This window comes from Aotus nancymaae, unplaced genomic scaffold (assembly GCF_030222135.1).
Source record: "Aotus nancymaae isolate 86718 unplaced genomic scaffold, 86718_ANA_hifiasm-v0.15.2.pri h1tg000007l, whole genome shotgun sequence".
In the NCBI taxonomy this organism is placed as follows: domain Eukaryota; kingdom Metazoa; phylum Chordata; class Mammalia; order Primates; family Aotidae; genus Aotus; species Aotus nancymaae.
The window spans coordinates 61841934-61865146 of NW_026988418.1; the positions used below are offsets into that span (position 1 = coordinate 61841934).

A 23213-nucleotide genomic window follows, 5' to 3' on the forward strand; every position below is an offset into this window, starting at 1 on the left:
GATTAAGTTGCTAAGAATAAATTATATATTAATATTTTACATCTGTCAAGTTTTGAAATACTTTGGTAAATTATTGGTAGCTTACCCCAGGTTTGGTTTTGGTTTTGTTTTATTTACCAACTCAAACTTAAGACTGATTCAATTCTTTAAAATGGAAATATCAACAGTTCTTGTTCTATAGCCAAGACTACTTCCACTTTTACACAAGATCCATCTGGCCGTCTAGAGGACAAAAACAGGGTAGTGAGGAGTTAAGTTCCTTTTTTACATACAGTCCTTTATTACATGCAGATTAAAAGGACACTATCCTGTGTTGATCAAAGCAGTTACCTATGGCAAATTTTTAGGTGTAGGAGACAAAACGGAAACAATCACCTATAGCTACTAGGCATCCTCACTGGGCCATGTAACTACTTAGGCAGGGTTAACATAACCTGGGATATCATAATTGTTTATCAACATGACAGTCATTACTGTGAGATGAGGCCTGGAAGTTTCCTGTATAGTTAACAATTCAGCAAATAATCCAAAATAACAGATGACTATTTGGAACCAAAAGAGGAAAAATAAATGTGTTTTTGGCTACAAGATCTAACACTACCTAATAAAATAAATAAATAAAGTCCCAAAGACTGAAACAATTTAGTATGATGAAATGTATGAGCTCCAGAGCCAGAAAGATACAATGTAATGCTATCAAGATCTCCCAGAAAGTTCACATTTTTTGCCCACGTAATTACACGTCCAAGACAGTCATAGCCAAAATAATTTAAAATAGTAAAAGAAAAAAAAATAATTATTATGATAGTTTCTGGGTAGCAAACGGTTAGTAGCAATTTTTTGTCCTGATTCTTTATACTCTACAGCAATTTTGAATACAGAATTGTGGCAGACCTAGGATTCAAATTTAGGACTAAGAACTAAAATCCAGGCTCTAGACCTTGTAATATCAGAGACTTTCCAATGCCCCAAAAGAACTGTCACTCAGAAAAGATGAAGCTAACTTATATTTCGTATATACAAAGAATCTCAAAATGCAGGGTACTCTTTAATTAATTTATTTTGAACAACAAAATACTGTTACAGAGGACTCTGATAAGAAGACAGAGAAAAATAAAACATGGAGAAAGGCCGTCCTCAGGCAAGAGAAGTAAAGCTGCCTGAAGAAATGTGGTGACAAAAGAGGGGGCTACGAACCACAGATAACTTCCACATACTTTCCAGAATCAGTTACATTAGGTAGAATACATTTAACAGCAGGATTTGCAGAAAAGTTCCTACAGTCTTGCTTGAAATTCTGTTATTTGGGGTCACATAGGAAGTTAAGAGGAAACTACCCCTGAGTAGGTTTAGCAGTGATAATTCCTCACATCAGTTTAGTATAACCTAGTATAGAACAGATTAATCAAATAGCTTTCCTGACACCCACCTATTACATAATGGAAAAATGCCAAGTGATAGTGAGTGCCAACAAGAGAGGGTGCTGAAACTAGACAGTCAGGAGATAGTGTGCAGACACAGAAAAGTAATACCAAGAAGTAAAAATGAGAATAGGACAGGAGAAAAAAAAAATAGGGAGGTACCAAATGTCAATTTCACTTTACAATCTTACCTATGCTAGCCCTAAGCCCCATCTCTCCCTAATGTCAGTGATGCTGTCATTTAAGTCTTATCCCTGACAGTACTTTATTCTGACCAAAGTTGTACTGATTCTGACCAAATTAGCCAGCCCCACCATGTTAACTGTAAACATTTCAGAAATATTTCACAGGGATAAGACAGAGATGCCAAAGAAAAAATTAATATATAATTTTATATTTCATAAAACTAGGTACATATTCAGTTTATGAGGAACTGTACAGATAATAATGTCACATCTCGCTTCCTTACTGAACTCTGTTTCTAAAGTTTTTGTTAAAAAAAAAAAAGGTACAAATAACTTTGCTTAATTCAACGGTTAAGGTCATTTTATATTTACATTATGTTTTTTTAAAAAAAGAAGAGTTTGTTTTTTGAGAGGGTCTCGCCCTGTCACCCAGGCTAGAGTGCCAGGGCGCCAACATGACTCACTGCAGCCTTGACCTCCTGGGCCCAAGTGATTCTCTTGCCTCAGCCTCCCATGTAGCTGAAACCACAGGTATGCACCACCACACCTGGCTAATTTTTTTATTTTTTGTAGAGACAGGGTCTCACCATGTTGCCCAGGCTAGTCTTGAACTCCTGGACTCAAGCAATCCTCCTGCTTGCCTCCCAGAGTGCTGGGATTACAGGTGTGAACCACCACACCCAGACAAAAAGAGAAGGTTTTTAAAAGTAAACTTCTAGTTGAAAGATTATATACCAAATAAGTTCAAATCAATGTCAATTTTAGTCTCTTCTCCCTCTATACTTTTCTAATTCTTACTAACAAGGAACTACATTCCATTCCAATTCTCTTTTTCTTTGTCAAATGTGGGAGAGTGAACGGGGGATGGAAAAAAAAAAGAAGAAGAAGAGATCCCTTTTTTAATCCATTGTGTTTTTCTTGGAACTTTCCACCAAAGAGAAACTCTTCTTATCAAAGGCATAAAGATGTCTTTCAGTATAGAAACTATTTACAGATTAATTTAAATTTGCTAAGTATTTTCAGCATCAATAAGAAATAGAAAAATTTTATCACTATACTCTGTTGGGTGGAGTCTAAATTACTGCACTAAATACCCATAAAATTAACAATGTATATGGCAAAGTAAATAACTATTTAGGTATCTTGGGGTTGAAAAATACAGAAATAAAAAGTAATAGATTAATCCTATAAAAATCTCTGAAGGAAATAAATTTAGGACTGGATTTTGGAAAAGTATAACAAATACTTTGGTTGCAACTGAGTATTCATATTGGATACTAATGGGAAATGAATTTGGGAAGATATGAGCTGAGAGAGATGTTGGAGGATATTAAATTTTGGAACAGAGAATGACCACTGCAAAGAAAGAACACAATGCTCTATTGGGTTAATTTCCTTAAAATCTAAATTCTCAGAATTCAATCATGAAAATGTTTGTTTTATAAGAAAGCATAAAAATAACATCAATATGAGACAATTAGTTTGACTTTTAAAGACAAACATGTCGCATATTTCTGTACCAATTTAAGTCATGATTAACTTCCAGGATACCGGAAGTTGGATATCGACTTAACTGATAATCTAGCTAGTTAATTCCATATGATAGAAACTAAAATAGCATGTTTTCACTTCTTGGAAAATTAAGGTGCTTACACAAAGCAAATAAAAAATCTCTTTGCCCTTCACATTACTAGCAACTGATTGAACTCTGTAGCCTATGTCAGTCATATGATTACCAAAGAGGCTGAAGTTGTGCCTAGATTGAATAAGCTTCTCTACCTTTTTGAACTTCAGTTTTTATTATATTTTCAAACAAAATGCAGTAAAAAAAGAGAAATTTTAGAAAATTGACACAGAAGTCAAAGGCTGAATTCCTTGAAAGTATGGAACTTGAATCACTCCCTTTATGATATCTGAGCCTTGCATGGGGCTTAGTGCATAGTAGGTATGCAAGGCACATTTGCTAATTAAAATGCAAATGCCTTGCCAAGAAGAGGATTAATGCTTGGAAGAATCCCAAGCTACTTTCCTGAACCAAACATCTGAAAACGTTCCAATTGTACAACATTAGAAGGTACTTTCCAACAACATGACCTAAGTGCCGTGCTAACATTGTAATCCAGTCAAATGCAACTGTAGTACTATATCTTTGGCATTTTTGTCTTAGAAATTTAGGTCTAAGAGATTTTAGCACATAAGTGAGTTGGTGGAAAAACTTGTCCCATTTCCAAAATTCCCTTTTATTCTTACAAGTTAAAATATAATCAAATTAGAGTCTTGGACTAATGGTAACCTGCGTGCTGATCCTAGATTCACCAGTAACTAGCTGTAAGACCTTGAGCATATTTTCCTCCAAGCCTTAGTTTTCTCATCTGTAAAATGAGAAAAACTGGGCATTTAAAGCCTTTCTTATGGAAATGCATTGCAATTTACATCAAAAGGCATAAAAACCAGATTGATGGATGGAGGAATGGGTGATTGTATAATAAAGCAAGTAGAGTAAAAAGTTAAGAAAATAATCTAGGTGGTAGATACATCTCCTTCACACAAAAAATCTGGTAACTCCACCCAACTTCCTGCCTTTCCTATTCCTGGAAATAGCACCACCACCAGTTTACTCAAAACAAAAACCTAGAGGTTCTCCTGAAGTTCTCTCCCTTGCTTACCCGAAATCAATCAGTAAGTCTTACTTAGTTCCTCTTTCAAAAGATATCTCAAATCTATCGACTTCATTTCACTGCCACTATTCTTATAGTAGTCCAAGCCATCATTTATTTTCATCCAAACTAAAGGGGTTTCCCTTCTTCCACTCTTGCCTTCCTTCCACATCACAATGACTTTTTGAAATATAAACCAGACAATCATTCTCCAACTTTATACTTTCCAGTGGCATTAAGAATAAATAAAATCTAAACCCTTTACTGTGGTAAACAGAACCCCACTGGTCCTTGTCCACTTCTTCAATCTCATCCCTATCAGTTTCACCCCTCATTTAGTTGATGCCAGTCACATCAGCCTTTTTATTCCTATACCGAACCAGGTTCTCTTATTAAGGCCTTTGTATTTTACAATTCTCTCTGACTGAAAAATTTTCAGAGGGCAGATGCCTTCCTCCTAGTCATGCAACTCACAGAGGACAAGTCCCCTCCTCAGGGACTCTTTCCCTGGCCATCCAATCTAAATAAACTTCACATTAAAAGTGTTGAGGAAATTCTCATCTGCACTGTAACACTTTTTTTCTACCTATCTCCTGTAATTAGAATAAATTTTTTAAAATTACTTATTTTTAGAGACAGGATCTCACTATGCTGCTCAGGCTGGTCTTGAATTCAGGCAGTTTCACCTGGTCTTAAATCTCATGAGTAGCTGAGACTATAGGCCTGTGCCTATAGTCCCAGTTACTCAGGAGGCTGAGGCAGGAGAATCGCTTGAACCCGGGAGGCAGAGGTTGCAGTGAGCCGAGATCATGCCACTGCACTCCAGCCTGGCAACAGAGCAAGACTCCATCTAAAAAAAAAAAAAAAAAACTATAACATTGGATTAACATGTCTCAATTAAATAATTTTTTTATTCCTTAATAAAAAATCCCAAGAGATTATCTATTTGCTTTTCAAAAATCTATTTTCATTTTTTTATCTATCATCTTATGAGAGAAGAGAAAAATCCAACTTCAACCACTACTTTTTTTTTCCTTAGAGATAGAGTCTTACTCTGAAACCCAGGCTGGAGTGCAGTGGCACAATCATAACTTACTTCAGCCTCCAACTCCTGGGCTCATGTGATCCTCTTATCTCAGCCTCCTGAGTAGCTGGGACTACAGGCACGTGCCACCACACCTGGCTTTTTATTTTTTATTTTTGCTATAGAGACAAGGTCTCACTATGTTGCCCAGGCTGGTCTCAAACTACCAGGCTAAAGCAATCCTCCCACCTCAGTCTCCCAAAGTGCTGGGATTTACAGGCATAAGCCATCATGTCCAGCCCACTATTTTTTTTAAGATGATTTTTATTAAAGATGGGGTTTGGTTTACTAAATGTAATCCAGCTCAAATCTCTAAAACAAGAGCACCAAATTAAAAGTAAAATATCTATCTTGAGGTCAGACTTCTGGAATATTTTTAAATCTAGAAACAGAAAAAAAAACATATATCAATGTTCTGGGGATAAAGAGCAGCTCCTGAATATGTAAGCAAAAACAAACACAACAGAAAAGAGAATACTACCCTGAGTTTATACCTAACTACTCAGACTGAACCACCCACAATGGAGAAAAACACTGCAATTGGCTGACAGGATCTATACAAGGTCAGCTTTTTCTTTGGAAAGTAGAGAAGCATGGGAGAAGCAATCAGAGTACAGAGAAAACAAAACAGGAGAGGGGGCAAATCAAAAGCAGCAGAGAAGTTGAGGCTGTGAGTGAGGTACAGACACAGACAGTCCAGATCTAGTCTGTATCTTAGCAGCTACTAAAGGCATAGGCAGAAGCTACAATAGTAAAGAGACAGATGTCACCTATGCCCCAGGATTGTACAAGCACCTACAATAGTCTCCACAATGTTTATACATGAAAAAAATTACTGAATTTTTAAAAATGTATTTATAAGCAGCATTCCTCAAGAGAGCTTTCAATCTTTTTTTTTTTTTTTTTGAGACACAGTTTTACTCTGTCTCCCAGGCAGTGTGCAGGTGCAAGCACTGCTCACTGCAGCCTTGACCTCCCCAGACTCAAGTGATCCTCCCACCTCAGCCTCTCAAGTAGCTGGGAATACAGGCACACACCACCATGCCCAGTTAGCTTTGTTTGTATTTTCTTGTAGAGGCGGAGTTTTGCCATGTAGCCCAGGCTGGTCTTAAACTCCTGGGCTCAAGCAATCCACCTGCCTTGGCCTCCTAAAGTGCTGGGATTTCAGGCGTGAGCCACCACCTCCAGCCTTTCAATCTGTAAAATGTGTTGGGGGAGTGGACTTGGACTAAATACTTACAAGTTATGAATGCCCTGCTCTGGAAATTCTCATATATCACACTTCTCACTGCCTTCTTTTGCTTATTTATTTACATCAGAAGATCTGAACCCAAACTTTTAACACACTGCCTCTTTTTCATGAGATGGCACACAAGCATAAATAAATAAACAAAGTTAAAAGTAAATAAAATTCCAGGGTGTTCTATTAAAGCTGGCAACACACAGAAATTTTATATAATTCCAAGAGCAAGAAATAAAATAGAGCTGAATCTCCTAAAAACTAGGCTTGTAGGATGATTCCAGAATGATTCTAGACCTTGGGATGAAGAGTTTGTGGCTCTTCCCTCCAGTGCTCTGCTATTAACACCACTCAGTTCTACATCATGCATTAGGTTTTTCTCATCGTTTCACTCAGTTTTTTCTCCCATAATTTTAGTTTGTACATGGTTTCTCATGGCCTCTTCAACTTTGACTCTCCCTCCTTACCCTCACAATCAGTGTGATGTGTTCAGGAAATGCCAACAACTACCACCATAGTCAACTGTGACAACAGTGAAAAGGCAGCCGGGAAGATATGTATAGTAGCAAACCACTATATAGTGTTTCTACCATACAGATATAGTAGCCATAAAGAAATTCAAGATCATAGATAGTAGCAAAATATGGGCAAATAATTAATTGGAGTATTTATTTGTTTTTATTTAATTATTATGCAACTTCATTCTTAAAAATGGCTGTTAGACAACTCATAAATTCTTGAATATTTAATAATCGGTCTTGCAAAAGAGTACAGCCAACTCCAGTGCATCATTCACTTCAAAACCTCTCAGCTGAAGCTCCTACCCTTATCTGGCAATTATTTCCTTTTTATCTTAGTTCAAAAGATAATAAGCCCCACTCATCTTTTTAAGCTACAGAAATCAGAGGTTGCTGACCAGCCAAAAAATTGGTTGCTTTGGGTGAGATGCTCTCCCTGCCTGTGGCTTGCAAGGGAGGTTGACATCAACTGATATCAAACATAAATGTCTCAGCAGCAGATATGGGAGCTGGGACAGACACAAGCTAACCTAGGACAAAAAGTTACTACAGATGTTAAAATCCCTTGGCCCCATGATCATCCCAACTACAGGCCATTATGAAAAGAGAAGCTCACAGAAATGACAATTAGTCATCAAGAATGGGCTAAACTGTAATTAAAATACTATGTTTAAGAAAGTAAGTGCCTGGGAAAGGATCAGCTATCACTCAGCAACTTCCTCCTTGTAGTATGCCTTCCTGAAATGCAGAAGTTGGAAAACTAAAAACTGTATTTTCCAGACTCCTTTATAGCTAGTATTCTGGATGCAAATCTGATTCCACCATTAAGATGCAGGACACAAGATATGGAAAGCAGAAGCAAAGTAGAACCCCATTGGCCCGTAGCTTTTAGCTGCTTTCAGCTTGTAAACAAGATCATGAAAATGTCAGTATCCAGTATCCAGCTTTGAACTAAAACAAAAAAGAATTTTCAACTAGGAGTAGAAGCGTCAGCTAGGAGGTTTTGCAGTGATGCAATGGAATTGGCTGTACTCTTTTGCAAGGCCAATTATTAAATTTTTATGAATTTTACAAATCAATTGTCAAACAGCCATTATTAATAATTTAGTTGCATAAAATTACAATTAAGTTATATTAAAAACAGAATTAATCATTTTCTAATTATTTTATAGACAGTGGCAGAGGCAGCAGGGACCAGATTCAGCATAACAGCATCTAGTCACCAGTTCACAAGCATCAAGGAGAGGCTGTCACAGCAATGGCCAGATGCTGCATTCCAGACTTCCAGCAGTTACAATGTTAACAGCAGTGGCTGTTGTGATCACCTTGATCACAGCTACAGTAGTATTTTCTTGCCACTGTTTCAGTAGGAACCTCCTGATTGCCACTTTACTGACTGTAGCAGAGGTGGCAGCTCCCACTGTGGCACTGTTTCAAGGTGTCCTGGAAATCATTCTCAGAGGCCCAGCCCAGAGCCCAGCCCTCCAGCCCTTTCAAAAGATGCCCCAAGCAACTAATTCCCTGCATTATATCCCTTTCTGTTTCCTGCACTGAACCCTGACTGATACTGCAAAGGAGTATGTGGTAAATGGATTGCAGAAAGATTTTTCCATGTCTACACTCATGCTGTTCTTCCACAGATCTACAAAGAGCCCAAGCAAGACTCTATCATTCCCGTTAGTCTTACCTAATAAATACAGTTTCCCCAGAACTGCTACCTCAATCCCCTTTCTTCAGTTTTGCCTCACAGGGAGTACCTTGTCCTCTGCTGTGGCCAGCTTTACATGGCCTGAGACAACTTCCTGTCCTGCACCTAGCAAGAGCACAATCCTTCTTTTCAATTATGTTTTCACTGCAGCTGAACACGCTTGAGGACACTGAGCCAAAGGTATCCTTGACAGTTCATCTCCCACGACCCTGAGTGTCCCCTTGCCCTAAAATTTATCTTCCCCCAATGCATCCCCTAGTCAGTCAAGGAAAAAAAATAAAAGTATAGCCGACTCTAAATCAGACTTGTATCATCAGCCCCACAGAGAGGGCAAGAAACAGTGTTAGCAGTCTACCATATAGCCGGAATTATTCAGAAACATTTTGCTGAAAGCACTGTGAAGAAGCTCTGATAGGAAAAATGATTTTTCAAAGCTAAAGCAACTATCAAGAATAAATACTTAAATATTCAGCTGTTACACCAGCTAACAATTTTGACTGTGTAAATCTTAATCATAAATTATACCATTATAAAGCTTAAAATGCCTTGAAAATCTATGGCATATTATAATTAAAATTCTTTCTTGTGCTGCAAATTTGGGGATACCACTGCCTCTAACCACATTCATGCATGCTGATGGCCTAACAAACTGAGTCTAGCATATTATACTTAATTCCAAGAGAATGTAGATTTCATAAAGAAACAATATGTTTAACAGGTCCTCTTTCCACCAATTTTCTACACAAATTCTTTTGCTAGAAACTAGAACAATGAAAGGAACAAACAATCTGAGTTCTAGTCTCTGCTCTACCATGTTCATGCAATGACTTCTGCCATTGCTAAGCTTCGACTTGTCTATCCATAGACTAAGATTGGATTGCTGTGCTTCCTTCCACTCAAGTGACTGACTTTAACCCAGAGAGAAAACATAACAGCACAAACACTTAAAGAATAAAAGGTGCCAATAATCCACAACCTGCTTTACACCTGCCTCTTCAAAGGATCCATCTTAGGTATGCAATACTCAAAGCCTAGAAGGAGAAAGGTCTATTTAAATGCAATAAATTATTCTTTTATCTAGCTTAGCTAAATTTTATTTAAGCAAAGTGTACCTTTGTGAGAAGGGTCTGCATACTTATAAAAGATCCCTAATTCCAAAATATATTCCTTCTTACACTCACCAGAACATTTTCTAGGCTCTATCTCAGGTGAGAGTGCTAACACCTTCCTGGTGAGTGAATTACAGAGCAAGTAGAAAGGAAATACAAGAACAAAAAATATTATTTCCAGTACCAAATACACAATTTTCCCAAGTATATTTATCCTAAAACATGTATCTAATATATTTATCTAGGCTTTTACATATTACAGAGAATATTTTCAGCAATAAAAATATTCTGCTGAAAATATTCTCTTACAAATGTAGCAAGAATACTTTCTGCTTGATTAGTAATTCTTGTAAACGACTACTTTATTACACAGCTTAGCTGTACAGATTAAACTGCACTGCCACAAACTCTGTTTTGAAACAAAACCAAGTAGCGAAGCCTTTATTGTAAGTACTTGACCAATGTTTTACTGCATTTAACATCCACGCAAACAATTCAGAATTGTGGTTTTTTCCTTATACTAGAGAAAAGAAGACAGATTTTTTTGGATATAATGAACTAATATTCCAACCAGAAAGTAAAGAAAGACTCAATGCTGTTTCAGTTCATAATTCTACCTGTGAGTCTGTGTGAACTTTCATGTGTTAATCTCTCTTAAACTCAGTTTTTTTCATGTGTAAAGTAAGATGATAATATAGTTCTTTATAAGAAAACACAAATGCTAACATTTACATCCTTATAAACCAAATGAGACAGGTATCAAATGCCCTCACACAGGAATTATCACTCTAAATGATAGCTAGTATATAGTGACAAGTCCCGAAGTCAGAATATTCCTATTAGAGCAAGGCTGTCTGAACTTAGGGTTGTCACCAAAGGGAGGCTGAAGTGTCATTTCAGTCATCAGCATTACATTGTGAGATTGCTCTAGTTAGCAAATCTAATTCCATTCAAAGGAAACTAAAATTTTCATTAGCATGTGCATTCTAACTTAAACACTGAAATTAGTGAATAGAATTCTTAGCTAAAATTAGTAATATTTTGACAAAGTGTTCTGCTGAAAGCTACCAAGTTGGGTTAAGATACAATTCTGTGAACAGAAGTAATGAAGACTATATCATTTTACTAGATTTCATGGCTTAATTAATCAATATACGGAATTAATATTGGCGATCTCGAATCATTACAGGCTTTTGAAGTAGAAACAGTAATCTCCAAGTATGGTCTAAAAGCATCCAAAGGGTATCTAAACTAATCTAACAATACAAAGTACTTCCTATGATGATTCTTATTGGCAAACCACACCCAATTCCATGAATGTTCATTTTTATGTACAATAAGTACATTCACCAATAACCTACCAACATTTAATATTCACTAAAGGTCCAACTACCAGATGACACTTGGCAAAACTACAAAACTCCTACTGTGTATGCCATATATAAACTCAAAGTTATTACTAAAATTATTATTTTTATGGTACCAAAGCTGAAGACATTGATACAGTAACTAGAATATAAAAATAATGCAAAATATTATTTGGAGTACCCACTCACCTCTTTCAACTCTCTACCCATGCTCTGAGTTCCTCTGTTCTCCTAGTGGAGGCTGTAAAAACTTTAAAAAGGGGATCAGATTTTATCCTGCAATAGCTGCCAAATAACTTTGTTGGTAATTAAACAGGTAACACATTACACCATACTTAAGTAATGTTTCAAAACTCATATACCCATTTTATATAAGAGTCAGTCAAGTAGATCCTTTCACATAATTTTCATGAAGTCATGGTTAAAAAGTATTATTACAGAGCCCTCAGAACTACTACAAAAATGATGCTATCTAGATTTATGTTTTAAAAGATCATTGTTTTAAAAGCAAAACACCTTAGAAAATAATTTATTTAGAATTTCATTTTCAAAATGGTAGAATACAACTGTTTTAAAAGAATACTTGTTTAACTAGGCTAATAATCTTTTTCTCAAGGCCAAAGATCATTAATCCTCCAACGCATTCCATCTACCTAAAAATCAACAGCATTGATTTAGAGAATCTTATTTGATTTTTTTAATCAAAGAAAATTAAATAAGAATTACAAGAAATACTTTTAAATTGTTCACATTCAGGTATCAGTATTTCAAATTTTAAAGAAATAACTTTTAAACAAAAGCAATTTTTGATTAAAAAATCAAATATAATATTTGAGTAAAAGCAATGCCTAGAAATCAAATCAGTTTTGGTTTACAGCCAATATCTGTTTTTCTAAAAATGATAGTTTTATGGTAACTGTGTACTACTGCTGGCTTCAAAGTAAAAGAGATTATATGTTTTAAAAGAGATCATTTCCTGTAGTATTGATTCCTCAGCATCCCATCCTTTCAAGAACTTCCCCTCCCTTATGTCTTGGGGTTCTACTACAGTTATTAATCGTATTACGTTATTTATACCCAGCTGCAAGGGTGGTCGTGTCCCCAGGCCTGACCAATCATGGCACTTCATTTTCCTCTCCTCTCTCCACAGTAATTGGTCCAAGAGATGGCCACAGGGCCAAAGTCCCTGGGTGAGATTTGTTATTAGACTCCAAAAAGATGAGAAGCTTAAGGACCCTGTATGACTTGGGGGTTTGAGCTACCTTTTCTGCTACACTGACAAGAGTCTAGCTGAGAAAGAATCCAACCCAGAAGAAAAGAGAACCAAATAATAATTCTAATGACCATCATTTGAGAACATGAAGTTAGCTGTTACTGATCTATGCCTGGATTTTAATGTATGTAAGTCAATAAATTTCTTCTAAGCTTAAATTAATCTCAATAGAGTTTCTGTCACTTGCTACAGAATTCTTACAAATACAGAAACTGGTATGTAAATTAATTTTTTCTTTCCTGCTGAGATCTAAGCTATATATCACAGGATACTTGTTGCAAACTAGATAATCATATCCAAAGAGTAATATATCTCTAGGACTACTCCATTAAAGTGAATTTTTAAAAGTTATTTTATTGGAGGAAAAAGCAAAGCCAATCTAGCTTAATTCTATTTAAGTTCACAAAATGAAGCATTAAATAAATACTTGTTTTTTCCTACCTTATAGGGTATTTTCATTTCATAAAACTACTTCTGTTAAATGCCATTATGTATAGTAAAATCTCATTTTTCATAGTCATATGTAATTTCCAATCAGAACGAGATACAGACTTGCCTCTCACAAACTTCCCTGAAGCCAGAAAATAATAATTATGTGTTTAAAATTCTGTACAAAAAAAAACAGTAGCAAAGAGGCTAAAATGCCAGAAAGTTTTAATTAAGTAGATCAGTTACCATTCAAATTGTATACCCAAGACAATAAGGAAAGCCTCCAAATAGAAAAGATCTTAATTATTAATAAATCTGAAACAATTTTTTTTCCAATTACGACTGCATGATGTTTTTTAAAAGCAAACCTTAAACTCCAAATAAATTATGGCAAAAAAGTTTAACCCTTTATAACCCGTACAGAGTATCTAAAACAATATCTCAGTATGTGTTAATAAAATAAGTACCTAATCACCTATAATGACAGTGTCTGCTTTCTCAGGTATTTAGATATGTCAGCAGTCAAATTATGGTCCTCAGAATGTAATCAATGTTCCCCTGGCCATGTTAGGATGACTGAAATGGGGGTGGCTGCAACGTAGCGGGGTTGCTCCTGGGGACCACTGCAAGGCAGCTGAGTGTCTGTATCAGGATAAAATTGCTATGGTTCTGGGGAGAATGGAGATATAATAATACCACCCTTTGCATTGGAAGCCAATCAGCTGTGACTATAACAAAAGGAAAGGCAGGATTAAGATGAAAATATATTTTTCAGTTCCCGTTTTCCTAGGCTAGCAAATTGTGTTTTTCCATAAAACTGGCTAGACTTCCAAAACAACCCAAAATAGGGCTATTAACCATAAAGAACACAACTAACAGTACATTAAGGGTTAAATAAAAATATTCATAGTATTACATTATGAGTGGAATCAGGCTGAAGGCAGGAATAGCATTAAGCACCTTACAGCATTATTTCGAGGAGATAACACATTAACAACAACAAAAAACTTACAGGAGACTATTCATAATGGAACTACCTATACATTCAAACAATTAATATGATCTCCTGTCTATTTTCCAATTATTCTATAATGTGGATTTTGTGCCTTTGTACAAAATAAAGTGTTTTTTTTGTGATACGATAAATATTTATTGGATAAATAACTAAGGTTAACATCTTTTTCAGTGCATTATACAGATTCTATCATCACACCACTAAGTTCTCAGAAGTTAAACATTACAAGACTTCAGGAAAACATAGGCGTCTTTGGCTCCATGTAACAGAGGAAGGACCACAGCTGGTCAGTTGATCTCTATGAGTCTGTCCTATCTTCTGGAAAAGGGGCCTAATACCATTTCCTTTTCCAAAAAGGTAGCTGCCTTGCTTCCAGTTCCACCATCCTATAGCAACCCATCTTTCTTTTATCTGACGTCTATCCTCTGATCAGTTCCTCTTCCAGCACAAAGTGGAAAAAGGGGGATCCTTTCTGTTTTCTTGGAGGCTTCTGAACTCAATTATAGATCTGCATTAAAACGTCTGGAGAAAGCTGGTGATCAGTTTGTACATATGGACAAGTTCAAGGCAGTACGGTCTACTTCTGGCAAGGCCTGGATTCCATTGCTCCTGATGGAAAAACCCTAGTCCCAGCAGTGTCTAGAATGGACTGGAGAAGGCAGGTGGGTACCAGATTCAGGAAAAGGTACTGATAGACCAAGATCAGTTTTTTCCGTTTTAAAGATGTATTATCTCAATCTCCTCCACTGCTCCCTTTGGAAATTCACAGAAGACTGGGCTCTCCACAGAAACAGCAGGTGGCCTGGGCTGGTCCTCTGACTAACTGGAGCTGAGTACAAAAAGTCTGAGGGGTTGAGTTGGCAACTGGGAATTGGGAACCTGGAGCCCCCAGTCTTCTCCAGGCTTGATGACGAAGCACCAGTTACAGTTCTCCCAGCACGCCTTCCATTGCCCGCACCATGACATACAGCTCGGCCAGATCTACTACTGAGGCGACGATCAATGCACCCAGCACCCGCGAGGCCATTTCTGTGAAGATATATTGGCTTCCAAGGTAGGTGCAGACAAAGGCAGCTACCACCGTGACAATGAAATTGAAGATGGTGATGACCAGAGCCTTCAATGATCTCACTTGCTTTCCCAGGTCGCTGAGAGTCCCACCATGCCTTGAATCCTGACAAGTGACGTTGCGGGTGATCCACTTATATTCCTCATTGGCCAGCTGTATCTTAATCTTCTCCAGCCGGGCAACTAGTTCTGGGTTCCGTGGAGGCTTCACAACTTCTAGGAGATAGATTTCACTGCCTTCTAGGAGCTCATGGAGGTATAGTTTGGAATCAACCACTCACCCGCTAGCAAAGAGGATGCCATATCTAGCCGACTCTCAGGTCAGGTGACCCTAACCAGGACTTCCATCTGCCGCGCGCCGGAAGTCACGAAATAAAGTTTTTTACACACAAACACACACAAAATTATTGAGATGAACCACATGGTAGACCTTTCTGTATCGAACTTTTTTGCCCTGTGTTTTTCTCCTCCTCTGCTGCTTATCTACTACTGGAAAGATCCTAATTCCACTCAACCAAAACCTGTCATCTTTCAAAACCAAAATAAGTTCAAACTTATTCACAATTCATTCCTCAACCAATCAAGTCAGAAAATAAGGGCAGATGGCGTGGATCCTACCAAGATATTAAAAAAAAAAAAATCATTATTTCACTTTATGTACACATTTAACTTCCATAAATTCACTATACATACCTAGGTGAGGATAATTTCTTAGAATTAGAAGTTTTTTTAGAAAAAATATCTTTTTAGTGCAAGCAAATTATTTCATCTGGTAGTCAACCAAAAAACTGCAATTGGTTCCAACATGGATGGAAAAGTGGCATGTAGGGCTCATCCTAAAAACAGCACAAGGCAGTATTTTATGGACAATTTAAGGGCTTTTTGAAAAGACAGTTTTGTTTATATTTGATTTCCCTCTTTTTGTAATGACTTGAGAACCCAAATCCTTTCTAAAATGCAGTTCCACAACTTTTTGGAATAGCATACTATGCAGCCAATTAATTAATCAATCTAGTTTTCACCAAAATTCATACTAAGACCTACCTAAAGAGTTTTACACACTGGCAGAAAAGTGAAAAAGGCAAAACCCTTACTACAGGTATTCCTTTACCAATGAGTCATTAAGCTCCTACTAAATTGCCAGCTTCTTAAAGACACACCATTTCTGATTCATGTTTATATCGCCAGTGCTAGTTCCACGTTGGCACATGGTGGGTGCACCACTAAATATTCACTGAGGGAATGAATATGTGCCAGTAACAGAACTTCTTATTTTTTCTGTATAAAGTAAAATAAGCATCTTTTCTCGAAAAACATTCTGAATAATATTTGCTCTTCAAAACCAAAATATTAGTAAGATATTTTGTTAGCAAAATTAGCTAGAAAAGCAATGAATGGATTTGTCTCTTGCCCTACAAACAAGTCTCATAACACCAGCTTCTAAGCTTCTGAAACTCTTACTCTTGGCCATAGTTTTAAATTCAGGGCATTTGTTCTCTCTACCAAAATGTAGTATTTTAAGAAAATTATTCCTCAAAATTTCAGAAGACAAAAAATAATTTATTAAAGGTGAAACAGTTCTCCTCTTCAATACCAAAATACTTATCTTTTCTCAAATCAAACATACACACCAAAAAAAAAAAAAAAAAACCCTGAAATTCATATATTTTGAAATTGGTAAATAATATTGAAGTAATCCATTAAAACAAGATTCTCTTTCAACATACTCCCAAAACACTAAGTGACCCCAAAAATTACAAAGCAGTTAGGGGTTATATAGTAAAGACTCTGCATGAAACTATCACTTGAGAAGATTAGGCACTGACTTCATAAGTCAGACACTTGAATGAATTTAGGAGATTTGTTTTGCCGCGAATTTACATAAATTAGAGAGCAGGAAAAAAAAATCATGAAAATCTGTCTCTCATAACAAAAGGTTTTATAAAGTATATCCCAGGATCTCGAGGAAAAAAAATGTATATGTCCCAGGAACACAGAGTTTTGTTACATGAAAATCAGTTTCAGCAATATATTGAATAAAATTTAAAATCATCTGAAAAATGAAATGACCAAATGTTAAGTATTTGTTTGTACCAGTAAGATAGCAAGAAATTAAAGAATTGTTAAAATGCCAACCTAGGAAAATAAAGTTTTACAAACTAAATTATAAAAAGTCTGGAGGTGAGGGCAGGATCAATATAGTACCCAAAATGATATACTAGAAAAGTTAACAAAAGTGTATGTGTGTGTGTTTGTATACATATACATATATGCATATATAATATATATATATACACACACACACACACACATATCTACATATATAAATACTGAGATATTCGGATATAGTACTCCTAGAAAATAATGGAGAGAAAATATTTTTTTAAGTTCAAAGATGTTAATGATATAATAAGAGTCATCAAATATCACACAAGCAAATCAGAGTTTTGCCGCTATGATGTAAGCCCATTACTCATATGAATTGAAAGTGTCAATGAACGGAATCCAAAACCTGAACCCTTGGGTTATTAAGAGCTTTAGGGAAAGAAAAAAAAAAAAAAAAAAAAAAAACCTACCAAAATTTGAAGTAGCAGGAAATGTTCAACTTCAAGGTTTATCAAAATGTAATGCTACTTTCCCTAGCAAAGGGGCTTGGCTTGCTTCTTTTTCTACTGTTTCTAAAATAACCTCTAGGTCTCTAGGTTTTCTTGTTTTAAAAAACATACAAAGAAATGGATTGTAAACCTGGGAGGTTAACAATTAACTCTAAATTCTCTTACCTTTCCCTTCCTCAAATATTACAACCACCTAAACAAAACTCATCAAAAATGCCAAATGACCCACTAAACAAACATGCAAAAAAAAACTAACAAAAAGATTCAAGAGAGAGAGAAAAAAGGTACGATATTATTTTTATTTGAATAACATAAATATTTCTTATTTAAAAGCATCCAGTAATGTTTCTTCATCAACAGGAAGTGTATTTCTAGGAATGAGCCCATTTTAACAAAACTCCGTTACAAATTGGATGTCCCAAGGCGTCAGTAGTGAAGACTTTTACCTACATTTGACATTACCCAGGAACTGTTTCAACTTAGTTTTTATTTTAAAAACCTGTAACGTTGTTTTCTATGATTTTCATCCCTGGATATACTACTTGCTTAGGGTAGTTGAATGTAATGTGTGCATGACATGGCAGTAGACAATGATTTCATGTATTTTTTGTATTGATACTTAATCTCTGGAATAAATATTTACTGAAATTTACTGAAAGCAAACTGCTGAAATATGAGCTTAACGACGTATGAAGAAGCATAAAACTCTGCACAATTAGAGTTTGGGGAATTTTAGAACAAAATTAACTGCTTGTATATTAATCAGAATACAAATTATTTAAGAATATATACTCTGTAGTAAAATCAAAAAAACTAAACCTAGTCATAGGACCGTATCACGCAACAATTTCACCAGAGGTTCAAAGTTCAGCTTCCTACTGGGAACAAAGTTCAAACTAAAATGACCACTTTTCTCTTTGCAGAAAAATAAACAACAGGGTCATAATTAAGAAACAGGTAACTAAATGGGCCAAGCAATAGGTGAAACTAAAGATTCTCCTAGATGCAGGCAAAGTACTGACTGCTAAGTACTACACTAATACTAACACAGTAAGAAATTACCTAATTTATTCAGGAAAAGCTTCAGATTATAAACCGCATTTTAAAGAGTAACTTTCAACTCTCTATTAAAGATTATAACAAAAGAAAGAGGAAAAAATAAAAGCTAAAAACAGCTGCAGGAAAGATGTTAAGTCACCTGGCTGATGGTACTGGCTTTGGGAGGGCTCCCTTCGCACCTACTAAGTGTAAGTGAAAAGAAGGCTAGGAAGAATCAGTGCTACAAAAGCCATGTCCTAGAACCCAGCTCACCCTTCTGCCATGGATTTTGTCCAGAGACAATATGAGATAATTTCCAATTAGTAAGATGTAAATCTTACAGAAATGGTTAAATTTTACTCTTTTACTGTGCTAGTCTCTAAATGTCATATTATGAATACGGTTTAATAAAAAGCAACTAGTCAAGACAAGAGAGTGCTAAGTACACTTTACAATACCTTATTAAATTGAAAAATCCATTTCTGTCACAAAGTTTAGATAAAAGAGAAAAGAAAACAATGTTTACGGCAAGTTTCTTTTTAAATTCCCTTACTCTATGTTCATCCTTTCCAAAATAAATCATGAAAATAAACAATCTGGGTCTCTTCTGAAGATAATATTTGTTTTTAATCAAACTCAAAGTTCTACAGATAACCTCTTCAAGTTCTTAATTTCTAGTATTTAAGGTCTTGTGTTTAACCTGCAAAAATCTTGCTATTTTATAACAAATGATGATTTTAAGCAAAGCCATTTAATATAATACCTAGCATGAAGCTATCAAGAAGCTAAGAATATATATATATATATATATGTGTATATATATATATATATATATATATTTTTTTTTTGAGACGGAGTTTCGCTCTTGTTACCCAGGCTGGAGTGCAATGGCGCGATCTCGGCTCACCGCAACCTCCGCCTCCTGGGTTCAAGCAATTCTCCTGCCTCAGCCTCCTCAGTAGCTGGGACTACAGGCGTGCGCCACCATGCCCGGCTAATTTTTGTATTTTTTAGTAGAGACGGGGTTTCACTTTGTTGACCAGGATGGTCTTGATCTCTTGACCTCGTGATTCACCCGCCTCGGCCTCCCAAAGTGCTGGGATTATAGGCGTGAGCCACCGCGCCCGGGCTAAGAATACTATTTTTAAAAGAGATTAAAATTTTAAAATTACAACCTCCTTAGAAACAATATTAATCTCAGATGACACAGACATAATGGTATCTTGAGAAATTACTGACGCAAAGTGTCTCTTTAAAATATAAGTGTAGTATTCAGAACTTTATTATTAATGACTACAAAATGTTCCGCAGTCATTAATATGTTATTCCCTTTATTTTGGCTAAATATTTAAAATAGAACAGTGTCTGTGGCTGTCAGGAGGGCAAAACTGTATTGCTATAAAAATGCCAACTACAAACTGGGGCATAGGATGTTTATTCAATACAGTTAATATTATTAATACTCTAAACCTTGAATTATTGTTAAATATAAAGGTTGAGAAAATGTATAACAGGTAGATTAGACTAATGTTATGAAGACTGAAATCTCTTCAGTCTTCTTTAAAAAAAAACCCCACACACAATAATTTAAAATACACCAGCTTCCTTGTCAATATATCAACTTTAAAACTATTTCTAAAAATAAGATACATTCTCATCTATGCCCCCAACTAATCAAAACAAAACACAAAGCAATGATGCAGATATTCTCATTATTCACTGACTCATGGGCTTTGAAGTAAGATTTGGCACCTAGACTAGTAAATGCTGTCTATATTGTCTTTTGCGTATTACAGACAGTGCCTGACTGGCCAAATTACAGCCCCAAAAGCCTTTCCTCTACCTTTCACACATGGCTGTCAAAGTTAGAGTCAGGAAAATATATTACAAATTCTCAAAAGTATACAGAAAAAGCTGTTTAAAGTCTGCCAAAGTTGTAAAAAATTAACAACAATAAAAAGAAAATCTCACCACATAAACCCACACACTTAAAATGAGTATGATGGAATAGGCTATAGAAAGAAAATCTTAATTAAGATCTTAGGAGCATGTAAGTGTGTGTGTGTACATATCCACAGTACACACACATATGTAAATTGCATCACAAACCATCAATCTCCATTAAGCTCAAGGACTATTAAAGACATACTAGTATTTATAAAGGGAGTTGCTGAGAAAGAAAAGAAATGAGGAGATAACATAATAAATTTTTCTCCAGAATTTTCTAGCATTTTGCCATCAAGGGATGGACAGCTATCTAGCCCAGGTAACAATTAAGCAGCCCATTATATTTTGATGTACCCTATACTCAGTAGAGCACATTCAGGAAAAACAGTTTGGTTTCTAATGTTACAATCACAATTCTCTCTCCCACAAACATCTAAGACGACAGAACCACATTCTACCTCTGCTGAAACAAAACCAACAATGCTGTCAATAACAAATTCGTAAGAACTACTACATACTATCAGATCTCACTGTACGCTGTCTCTGATCAATGCTTTGAAACTGAAGAGTATGCCATAAACGTAAGGTGCTTTGCAGCAGATTTTACTAGCATAAAAGACACCAGGGAAAGAGGCTCCTTTAATCTACCACTTCAACAAAATTCTGTAAAATCAAAAGCGTTACAGAAGCTTTCACTCCGATAGGCATCTAGGTCTTCCTTCAAAACCCAGATTCTATTCAACAGCTCCCTGCAAGAACACACCAGTCTGCTACGTATCACATATTGTATCCTCATCGGTTCTCAGACACCTGAACCACCTGGACTGACAGAGTTAGGCTGTCAGCTCCGAGATGTCTGCTAGTGTGCAAGGAACACTGAAGCAGCTAAGCCCTTCCAGGTAACTAGGTGGTAGTCTTGACACCAAGTGCCTCTATATTGTATAGACCCTTTTCCCTGTTAGAAGATGCGTAAGATCGTTCCAAAGAAAATGCTACAATCCTAAGGACCTTTTTGCACAACAGAGAGCCGAAAAGGCTTTCTTTCTCTAGTCAAAAACTCTTGTCTGTGGTGGGAGATGGAGCTACAAATTTAGGAAACCCAGCTTCTAGTCGCAATTCTGTGACAGCTAGCACTGCTAGCAGAGCAACCCCGCCAAGCCAGAGCTCAGTTTTCCCATCGGCAAAATGGGACTCACCATCGTCACCCTCCTCCCTCGTGCGGGAGTCAGGCACACTCTGGAGGTCTAAGATTACCCGGGACAATACGCGGGGAGGTGCCGCAGCTCCCAGGACGCCCACCCTGGAGCCCACCCCGCAACACCCCGCGTAGATACGCAGGGCCGGCGTACCTGGTTTCACAGTCTTGAGACGAATGGGCTCGCGGAAGTGGCGAATGACAGCCAGGGTGTCCCGGTTGGTAAGCCCGCTGACAGGCGTCCCGTTCACCTCCAGCAGCACATCCCCTGGGCTGGGCGCCTTGCCCGAGACGACGCAGCAGGTGCCCCCGCCGGGATCCTCGCGGAGCCGCCCCAGGTAGGGGAACTCGCCACGCTCCGCGCCACCGCGGATCTCCGCGCCGAAGTCGCCCGGGGGCCCGGCCCAGGACACCGCGCACTCCTGCACCTTGCTGAGCCAGTGCTTCTTTTTCTTCAGCGTCTTCGACATCCCGAACCCCGCTGCACCATGGGGGAGACCCCGCGCGGGCGGCCGGGGCGCCGCTCCGGCCCCGTCTCAGCCCGGGGGCCCTGGGCGGCCCGCACAGCCCGGTCAGGGGGGCCTCGCCGCTCTGGCCCCCCCTCCCCGCGACCACAGCCCGCTGGGGGCCCGGCCGCTCCCAGCCCCGAGACGCCCCTTGGACGCCCCTCCCGGCTGCGCTCCCCGGGGCTGACCGGAATCCGCGAGGGCCACCGCGGGTTAGGCTGAAGAAAGGAAAAGAGAATTGTCTCCAGGCGGTTCCAGAAGGGGCTTCGGGCGGGGTCACTGCCGCCAGCTGGCCCCCGGGCTCAGTGCCCGAGCGGCGGGAAAGGCTGAGGCGGGGGGGCGATGAGGTGAAGGGGGAAGACCCGGGAACGGGAAAAATCCGTCGGCGGCGCGCATAAGCGCGCGTAGACACGTCGCGGGATCGACCGTGGCGGCTGCGGAGCTATAGCGCGGAGACCAACGCCTGCCCAAGCTGCCAGGAAACTGCCGCTTTCAAACCCGCCGCAACCTCCTCCTCCTCCCTTTTCCCTTCCCCCCGCCCTCGCCCATCCCTCATCCAGAGACCCGCCCCCTCCCGCCGCGCGGCGCCCGGCGCGCTGCCGTCACAGGCCGGGCGCTGGGGAACGAGCCCCGGCACTGGACTCTCGCACCGGGGATTGGCCCCCGGCGGGCAGGGGGCGGACCGCCAACGAGAATGAGGACCACTGGTTGGTCGGTGAGAGTGGAGGAGGCGGGCTCTAGAATGACTGAAGTTTAGAGACGGTGGAAAAAAGAAGTTTGGAGAGTGAGGGAGGGCGCGAGGGAGGGTGCAGAGGAGGGGCAGGAGAGTGGAACGGGC

The 23213-nt window shown here is 38.1% G+C and overlaps 1 protein-coding gene across 3 annotated transcripts in view; it reads right to left on the reverse strand.

The window, feature by feature from the left end:
• The window catches only part of MAGI3 (membrane associated guanylate kinase, WW and PDZ domain containing 3), a 273333-nt gene extending 250447 nt beyond the window's left edge, over positions 1-22886 (reverse strand). For 2 of the 3 annotated variants that reach the window (XM_012466610.2, XM_012466611.2), the window contains exon 1: positions 22024-22886. In XM_012466610.2, the coding sequence (XP_012322033.2) occupies positions 22024-22339 (316 nt within the window). In that variant the 5' untranslated portion in view covers positions 22340-22886. The remainder of the gene's footprint in view (positions 1-22023) is intronic. The other variant, XM_012466612.2, reaches the window with a different exon arrangement.
• Between the last annotated feature and the right edge of the window lie 327 nt (positions 22887-23213).